This window comes from Urocampus carinirostris, chromosome 17 (assembly GCF_059441175.1).
Source record: "Urocampus carinirostris isolate Australia breed hairy pipefish chromosome 17, RoL_Ucar_1.0, whole genome shotgun sequence".
Lineage (NCBI taxonomy): Eukaryota > Metazoa > Chordata > Actinopteri > Syngnathiformes > Syngnathidae > Urocampus > Urocampus carinirostris.
Genome location: NC_142365.1, coordinates 27419278 through 27428669, shown reverse-complemented (window position 1 = coordinate 27428669; position 9392 = coordinate 27419278). Strand labels below are relative to the sequence as shown.

Sequence of the window (9392 nt, the reverse complement as noted above, 5' to 3'; positions counted from 1 at the left end):
AAATGCCCACTTTAGCATGTTATATAGGGTAACTAAATAGTGCTACACAGAATACATATTGCAGTAAGATTCGGTAATGTCCAATGTAGGTGGTGTTGTTTAATGTACGTATTTTTGCGAGTTGAAACTCATATCCGTAGGATAGAAAGTAATCCAAGTGTTGCAAGGCACTGATAAAGTACGCAAAAATAAATAAACAAATAAATAAATCACAAAAGTAGCGAAAATAACACGGGAGCTGCTGGAGTGGCTGCCATTCGTGACGGCGCCGGAAGTAACATTATCAAATACATTTTTCCACAATTGGGTCAGAATTAAACCTCTAGGGTTTAATCCAGCCATTCATGTGCAGTAAACCAAAGGAGAACAAGAAATGGGATGGTAAAGTATTACGATAATGTAAATCCTACTACAGAAATTCTATGAAATTACTAGAAAACGGAATATAGAGCTTGGAAAACGGGACATAGTATATGGTACGGCTATAATTCTAAAAAGACCAACTACAGAAGTTCTGCAAGAATACTGCTACAAAACTACAACAGCATTAATACTAGCGCTACTAAAAAAAAAAAAAATCCTTCAAAAATACTACAACAGACTTCGAAAATATTACAGAATCTTATTTTGTAAATATTATAAGATACTACTGCAGGAATGGTTGAGTTAAGTGCAGAGCGGACCAGAACTCAATCGCTTAACGACCGGTTACTTCTATTCAGCAAATTGTCCAACGCTCAGGGAATAAACAAAACAGCAACTGGCTTACAGGCAAACAGGAACTCAGACTAGGAATACTCATAAAACAGGCTTTTACTCAGAACGGGCAAGCCCTTAAGAAGGACACTCGCAAATTAGACGGTCGCCACGGCGACCATGCTGGACATGACAGAAATACTACATACGTGCACAACTACAATAACACAGTTGTACCTCTACTTATAGGTTTAATTGGTTCTAGCAGTAAATATGGAATGATGAAACTATTGTAAATCGAAACACATTATCAATTTGAATCAATTGGATTGAAACGGGATTGGTCCGTTCCGAAAGCAAACGAACCTTGTTGAATCAACTGCAATTGCCCTGAAGGTATGCTGGTGTTCAGTAGGGGTTCATACATATACACAAAATAGATAAACATGAAATAAATATAATGAAATATAACATCATAACTGTGAATGAGAAAAACTGGATGTGTCCCCAGGCTCGTGACGCCAAAAGTTTGCCCACCCTTGACTTAGAACCATTGTTTTTGGGACGATGGACTGGTGGTGAATTGCGCTTTTAATGACGGATTTCTTTTTAGGTTCTTTTTAAGAAGCAGAATGTTGGAAATTTTTTTTTATATAATATTACAAAATTTACAATGTTTGTCAAATTGATTAACAAAAATCAATTAAGATAACCATTCACCATTAGCAAATCGCCCACATTGAGAACATTTTGGGATGGTATTTTTCATTTTTGGCAAAATCATTCACTTTGAGCGTGAATTACCTGCTTTCTTTGCAAAATACTGTTATTTTGAACAAGTTTACTTACTGAAGAGATCATATATAGGTTATGATTTTTATAAAAGGCAAGACAAAGAGTGAATCATAACAATAAAAACGTCTTTTCTTGGGTTAAATTGACAATTTAACAATCTATCCTAGTCATCTGCCTCGGGGGGAGTGGCCGGCAGCGGGATAGCACATTGAGGATCGGAAGAGAATGCAAATAGGAAGTGCATACAAATTTTTTCTCGAATGTGATCAATCTACAAAAGAGAACACTCAAACACTCAAATCAGGGTAAATGATTCTGACAAGGATAATGGTTAAACTGATCCAGTGACTGTATTTAGTGAAAAAGCAAAATTTGAAATTTAGAACTGACAATTTAAAAAATAAATTGTTTATCTTCTAGTTAGAATTTTGGGATAGAATGCTCAAAATGGATAGGGCATCTTATAGTGGGGATTTTGATTTCCACTTAAAATAAATATAAAGACGTGCAACCAGTCGGAGTGCCGATGGACTACCAGAAACCGAATGTGTTGACGACAGTACAGACTAAAGTGACGGATAATATGCTAAACCTTAATGTGACGATACAGGCGAGAAGGGTACCGACACACCAAAGTCCAGAAAAACCTACACCCACGGCGACAGCACTGAAGAGTGAGGTTACAACGCCGACGGCCAAAAATGAGTGCACGGCCAGTACGTAAAATTCGGGAAATTGTGTAGAAGAGGAAAACCATAACCCTAACTCGGTAGTTGTGTAGGCACATGGCCTCAATGTGCACTGACTTAATTTGACTAATTAACTTAAATTTTTGTGGGCCCTCTGTCTTGTCATATGTTTTATGTTTGTTCAATGTTGTAAGTGTTTGTATTCTTTCCTGTATTCTTATCTTTCTTGTCTATATGGTTGTCCAGCGTTTAATCGGCCCACGTAACTGAAAGGATTAAAAGAAAAATATCGAAGGAAAAGGAAAAAGGGAACAATACAGTGCTCAAAGAGACGAGAAAAACGTTTTTAAAGAGGAAGACGGTTTAAAATGTATTGTTTTAGATAGAACCGATAGCACGTCTCGTTAGGAATCGAAAACGTTCGTTTTTTTTTAGAAATCGTTTTGACGCTAAGGGTGTGCAACATAACGTCCGAGAGCCTATGGAGTTCCCAGAATAATAAATGTTTTTTCAGTTGGAAAACGATGAATTTAGGGGTGAAAAGTCTAGAAAAATTATGTTTGGTTATTTTAGGTACTTTAGATTATGTTAATGCCAGAATAACACCGAGAAGGGATAGAATAATAACAAAAAGAAAAAAGTTAACATATTCCAGTTTTCAGTTCGAAATTGGAAAATTAAGGAATGTGAAGACGAGGAAAAATCCAATTGAGTGAATTGGGATGGAGTAATTTGAGATGGAAGCATTGTTGTACGAGAATAGTGGAAAAGCGTGAGTAAATACTTTCTTTTCATTGAATATGGAGGAAATATTCATTGGGTCGAATAAAAATGAGTAAGATGAATCATTGTGGATCAATGCACGTCGTTTTCACATTAAGTAGGTGAAGCTAAGATAGTAGATTGAATTGGTTTGGAAAGAAAAATAAATAAGTAAATAAATAAATAAATAAATAAATAAGTAAGATGGTTATATGTCAATTTCCCATGGGCTAAAGTGTTAGAAGGCGTAGGAGAAGGGAAAGTTATGTGGAAAATGGATTGTTGACAGAGCAAGTAAGGAAGTTACAAATACAGAAAGATAAAAGTTAGTAAAAGAAGGTAAAAAGGGGAAAAGAAAGTAGGCGTTGAGGAAAAGAGAAGAGGGGGACATGCAAGTGACAAAAGAAAGGAATGTAAAGGGGAAAAGGTAATTGAATGAAATATTTTTGTTGACAATTGGCCGCAGTAAAGAAAGCATATGTTCCGGATGGACGTGTATAGCTAGATACCATCGGACAGCCGAGAGGAATTCCAGAGGAATTTAAAGCTAGGAATGAAATTAAGTCTGGATTAGAATCGATATTTATCTGGATAACTCCGAAAAAGAACGCAGAATGGATTAATTACATTTATTGATTTATTACAACCAACGACGTTTTATTAATTACACTAACGAGGCCTTTAGTGCAGTAGGAGAGCAATTACATGAGACATCTAGGATGGCCTGGCAAGATCGTCAGGCCCTCGATTTTCTCTTAGCCAGTAAAGGAGGCGTGTGTCATATGATAAAGGAGGAATGCTGTACTTATATACCTTTAAATACATCCGAAGCAGGAAGCTTCACAAAAGCACTGTCGAAGATTCGTGAGTTGAGCAATGAAGTGACAGTAAATACTGAAAAGAACAGTATCTCTTTTGATTGGTTCTCGTCTACATTTGGGTACTGGGGTGGTATGTTAGCGAAGGGGAAATTTTTGTACTAACTGTCGTAATAATTATGTGTTTGTTGTGTTTCTGTGCCATACCTATTCTTAAAAGAGGAATTCTTAAGACTTTTGGAGAACAAATGACAGTAGTGGCTAATACTAGGGTGGCAGAAGCTCAATGAGCACGGTTAGTGATTAAGTATCCAAGCCTATTCCTTAGTGAGGAAGAACAGATGACTCAACTAAATTCAACGCCTTGAATTTTATCTGGCAACGTTGATAGTCAGTCTACATTATAATAAAAAATGGAGCATCTGCGGAAAGAGACACATATGATGATCTGGACTGAATACGATATCAATTAGCACTATTGTTAAACACGCAACACACTATATAGCACTAGGAATAACAGCAACAAATATATTGGTTTCTGATTGTGATTCTTTTGTTGGTATGTCACACTGCCGGGGAGCAAGCTGCTGTCTGGGATGGTCAGGATGCATCGTCGCTTCCGGGTTTTTTGCTGCATGGAAACTGAGCGTGATGCCTGCTGGGATGAACATTCACTCCAACATCTGACTTCACGACACCCGTTGGCGAATACGACAATGCATGGTCTTCAAATTGTTCACGGGGGTCAGGCCAAAGGCCAATGTGGATATCACTATCCAGTCATGCACTCATCTTGGAATGTACCGACGACTGTTACCGAAATTTGTTATCACTCACTTATCAGTTCATTTATTCATTTACCTTTATCACGTACCGATCAACCGTCGACGGTCCGCGTGTATAATCCAGTGTGTACGGATAAAGATAAATGAAGGGGGGGTTAGTGCATGGGTCAGATGTTTGGAGTGTTGGGGGTTTTTGTAAATGAAACATGAACAATGAAAGTTAGAATGATCACAGCAGGCTGACCGCCAGAATTTTATTTTATTTTCGATTCGCGTAAACTCTGTCCGTGTATTGATGTCTATGATTTGTAATACTTTGCCACTACTCTGTATTGATTTTCAATTTTAATTTCCATTCAAAATGGGAGTATGAACTCCCAAAAGGGGGGATAAGGTAACAGAAGAAGAAAAAAAAAAAAAAGGGGGGGGATATGTTGTGGCAAATACACTTGCAAATGTAGAATGGATTTGCATACATGTGGAAATTTAGAAAGACTTGCTTACGTTTGTGGGAAAAGGTCGGGTAGACATCCTTGAAGATACTCTTGGCAGACATTAAGTTTCCTTGAAGATAGCGTGCAAGGGACGGGACGCTCTGTACTTGATACGTGATACAGGACCGCCTTTTGGGGTGTACTCAATCGAAGCCTAATCGTCACTACCAGCTTTAAATACATTGTCATGTTCCTAGCTCTGTGAGATCTTTATTGACGCATCAATAAAGTGACATCTCCCTCCATAACGAAGCTGGCTCCTGTCTATGTCTTTTATCCACTTATGAGAAGACTTTCTCTCGATTATCGGACCTCCAATTTCTACAACAAATCACATTACTAATAAAACCATATCTAAGATGTGAGGCGAATATCTTGGGAAATCACACGTAACGCGTGACATCATATGTTGATACATACTCTCTGTATTAAAACGACTCCCGTGTAGGTCACGGAGCCACTTTGACCATCCCTGTTGTTCACGGTAATGCCCCCTATTGGAATTGTGCCGGAGCTTTGCGCCACAGCCACATGTAGCCGACTCGCCGACTTCCGCAAATATGTCTCTTGTAGAAGGACATGGCCAGCACGTATCCGCCAAGCACAGAGATCACAGCTGAGGTTATTCCGAAATAAACACAATTACCCGGCACGAACTTAAGCGTGGAGTTGACTCTGTCAAAATTTCTGACCGAATTGCCGGCCTTCAATGAAACCATCATCAGGATGCCGGCGGTGAAGAATAAGGTACCGCCCGCCCCTGCTACACCTCTCTTGAGTGCCGGCGAGTTCTCCAACCAGTTGGTGCACAGCATTCCCACGGGAGTGATGAACAGGCTCAAGGTAGACAGGCTCACGGAGAATAACATTAGAAAATGGCAAATCTTGAAATTATCGGACGGCATCAGCACGGACTTGTGCATAGAGCATGTGGTCCCACTGTTCAGTCTGTGGATGCATTCCATCCAAAGGCCTTTTGTTGTATCCACCGTTGTCAGAGCGCTGGAGTCAACATCCACTGAGACCGTCCAGCAGGGGAGCTCAGCGGTCCCAAGGCTTCCCAGTAGGCCAAACAGGCCCAGGTAGTAGCCCACCAGCTCCAGACCCATAGAGGCCATGGCACTGAAACAGATCTGAGGATATGCAGGAAAGAGTGGAAAGTGATTTCTACACAGTTTGCTGGACAGGTGAAAAAAAATGTCTTGTGTTAACTGCAACTACTGTGGTTGCATAACTAACCCATACCTACCATCACTACCGCTTCACACCTTGGACTACCATTTTTCTCCCTCTTAAAACAGCCCACTGTTTTTTAAAATAAATATATTGCTTATTTCAAATCTTGACTTAAGAGTCGTATTTTAGTCTTCCCCTGCTTTATCTTGAAGCGAGACTAAGTCTTTTTTTTAAATGCTATGCTATGCCAACTTGAATTTTGCTGACCCAAATTCTCGTAAATTATATGCGAAGCTCGCATTCAGCAGTTATCTTTAACATTGAACATTATATGCTAATAAATGGAAGAGTTGTTGACATTTGAAGTATTTGTCTCGAAGCAGGTGTTTCAGACTTTTTTTAGCTCGCGGGCCACATGGTAAAAAAAAACATTCTTGTGCGGAACAGACTAGTAAAATAATGGCAAAAATTGCGTTAGCTGGAAGGCAAAATATTACACACTGTACCTTTATTTCAACGGTATGATTTCTTCATCGATAACCTTTTCATTATTTCAAGTCATTCACTTATTTATTTATGGACTCCTTGATTATTCATTTGAATGTAATTTTTGACTTCTTTATATGTCCATTAATCACTTGTTATTCAATCTCTACATTGTTTCAAGTGGTGTGTTTAGTTTGTAGTGATGAGACGGGTTTGAGAATTCGCAGTACCAGACAGAACCTGTTTAAACATTGGGCTGGTGTTAAGTAGGTATTTTCCACGACCTTTTAAGATTGTTTTTTGTCAAAACCTGACCCCCCTAGTATAAAAGTGATTGTCAGCCATTTTTATTAAGCACTTGTGAATCAAAGAGCTCCGTCCCGTACCCTATTTGTGCCCGGAATATTCAGAATTAAAACTGTCAAACAAACACTCAAAGGAAGAAGTGTCGTTTTCAGTAACAAGGCAATGATAGCACTGGCCAACTAGCACACTTATCCTTTGGAGCAAAAATGTCTTAAAGTTTTATTTCAGAGAACATTCTCCATAATTTTGATAGCTTACTTTCTAGCTAGAAACTCCCCAGCTACAAACCCCCATACCAACATTGGATAGTAGCTACTTTGCTTTTGTCTACTGAGTTTGCCATGGCGATTTTGTGTAACTAGCAACTTACTAGGTGCCAACCTGTTGACTAATAATTTTAAGTACCTAATTATCATTTGAGAACTTTTAAAATACTCCACTTCCTTGAAATGATTCAGTCCATTAGATTCCTAGCACCGCTCCTCTTTGGCCCAGCTAGTGTCACTTTTGGCGGAGTCCATGGAGGCTCCAGTGTATTACCGTGAAAGTATGTTATTATGGAACCCCAGAAGTGCCATAATTCAATAAAAAGGAACATTCAATTAATAAAAAAGGCTTGAAAACGAACATTCAATTGATAAAAATGCCATTTTGAAATAAAGAGCCTTTAGCAAAATATCTTAATTAAAATTTATCATAATCGAATTTTACATTATATCACTCTGAGTGAAATAAATGTGAATTTCCCTTCGGGGATGAATAAAGTATCTATCTATCTATCTATCTATCTATCTATCTATCTATCTATCTATCTATCTATCGAAAGAACAAGTTTTTAACCAGACAGACACTCCAAAGCCCTGAATCTAAAATCGCCCCTGGTGCGACACCAAATTCCAAGAGTTTGGGGCTATTATAGTGTCAAACTGATTGAACATGAGTTTTAACGACCAAAGTACAATAAACAAATGGAAGAGAGCAAAATAAGCCCTCAATTCTTTTTTTACATTAACTGCCGTTATGCTAATTAAAAGGCAGAACCATCCATCCATCTATTATCTGCACCGCTTATCCTCAGTAGGGTCGCGGGGGTGCTGGAACCCATCCTGGCTATCTTTGGGCAGTGGGCAGGGGACACCCTCAACTGGTTGCCAGCCAATCGCAGGGCACACAGGGACAGAAAATTTGCTCGCTCATTCACACCTAGGGACAATTTGGACCGGCCAATTAACCTGACATGCATGTTTTTGGAATGTGGGAGGAAACCAGAGTGCCCGGGAGGAAACCCACGCAAGCACGGGGAGAACATGCAAACTCCACACAAGAAGTTCAATCTCATGACCTCAGAACTGACAATTTTTAAATGTCCCAAATTAGAAACCAATATCTTCTCTGTAAAGATTTTACAAACCATACACTTGACTAATCTGGTCACAGACGAGGTCATAGAAGTTGGTCAGAATCGTAGAAAACTTATTTTAAAAAGAGCTTTGGTGATTATGAGAAGAGTATGATGTCTTGTGTCTTTATTGCTTCATAATGGTCATCATAAACTCTGATGTAGATTTTGCATAATCATTATTTTGCTTTCATGTTTTTCTTATTTGTGACTCATAAAAAGCGGTTTTAAAATTATACAAAAATGATCAAGCAGTGCTGTAATGGATATTTTAAAGTGATGTGAAAAATTTGGCATAATTCTTTCAGTAGGATTGGGCCTAGCTCAGAAAGTTTTTATTGAATGGAAATCAATATCTTGATAAATAAATTGAATGCATGATAAAAATAGCAAGTACAGAAAATGCTTAATGAAGAATATATTTTTGATTAGGTGGGGACCCTTCATGAAAGAACACTTGGGACTAAAGTTGCAGTGGTAGCAGTCAAGTCTTTTACCATTTGTATTTGACTGGCCTGTTTCAAATGGCCAAATGTAACCCAGGGGCTTTAGTTTCCCAACCATTGGTTAAGATAGTGACCTTTACACAAAATGGGATTACTGCTTAATATAGTACAGTATGACTCCATTTGCATGACTGTCTTGTTGTAATTTTTCTGGCAAGTAAAAAATGAATAGAATTTGATCCACGTGTATTTTAGACAAGTATTATATATGGTCTCATTCCAAAAACCTGTATCTTTCTAACAATAAAATGAATGTTTTCCTGTCTAAACTGTTGATGTTACATCCCTTCTAAGAACGTGTTTTTGTACCTTGAACATATCTAATTGTGAACATTGTGTTTGTATGTGGCAACCAATTTTCCTCCCCTTTGTGGGTCTACATCTATAACTTTTGATCATATAATATTGAACCATAATACTAAAGCTAAGTTCCCAAAAAGGAAAATGGAGACCAAAATTTATATTACACTAAATGTACAT

General features: G+C 38.2%; 1 protein-coding gene across 2 annotated transcripts; it reads right to left on the bottom strand.

The window, feature by feature from the left end:
- Nucleotides 1-4785: 4785 nt before the first annotated feature.
- Nucleotides 4786-8493, bottom strand: LOC148349678 (claudin-2-like). Of its 2 annotated transcripts, none has more exons than XM_088321057.1 (2): nucleotides 8419-8493; nucleotides 4786-6172 (listed from the first exon to the last, which is right to left on the bottom strand). In XM_088321057.1, the coding sequence occupies exons 1-2, from the start codon at nucleotides 8452-8454 to the stop codon at nucleotides 5534-5536; spliced, it is 675 nt and encodes a 224-aa protein (XP_088177183.1). In that variant the 5' UTR covers nucleotides 8455-8493; the 3' UTR covers nucleotides 4786-5533. The 2 variants fall into 2 exon arrangements, with proteins under 2 accessions (XP_088177183.1, XP_088177184.1); XM_088321058.1 differs by having other exon boundaries at nucleotides 8424-8492.
- Nucleotides 8494-9392: the final 899 nt, after the last annotated feature.

Coding starts and splice junctions, on each gene's coding strand:
- LOC148349678 (XM_088321057.1), bottom strand. CDS start 8,454: ATGACCTCGTCTGTGACCAGATTAGTCAAGTGTATG. Junction 6,173..8,418: donor CCAGATTAGTCAAGTGTATG/GTTTGTAAAATC, acceptor GCATATCCTCAG/ATCTGTTTCAGTGCCATGGC.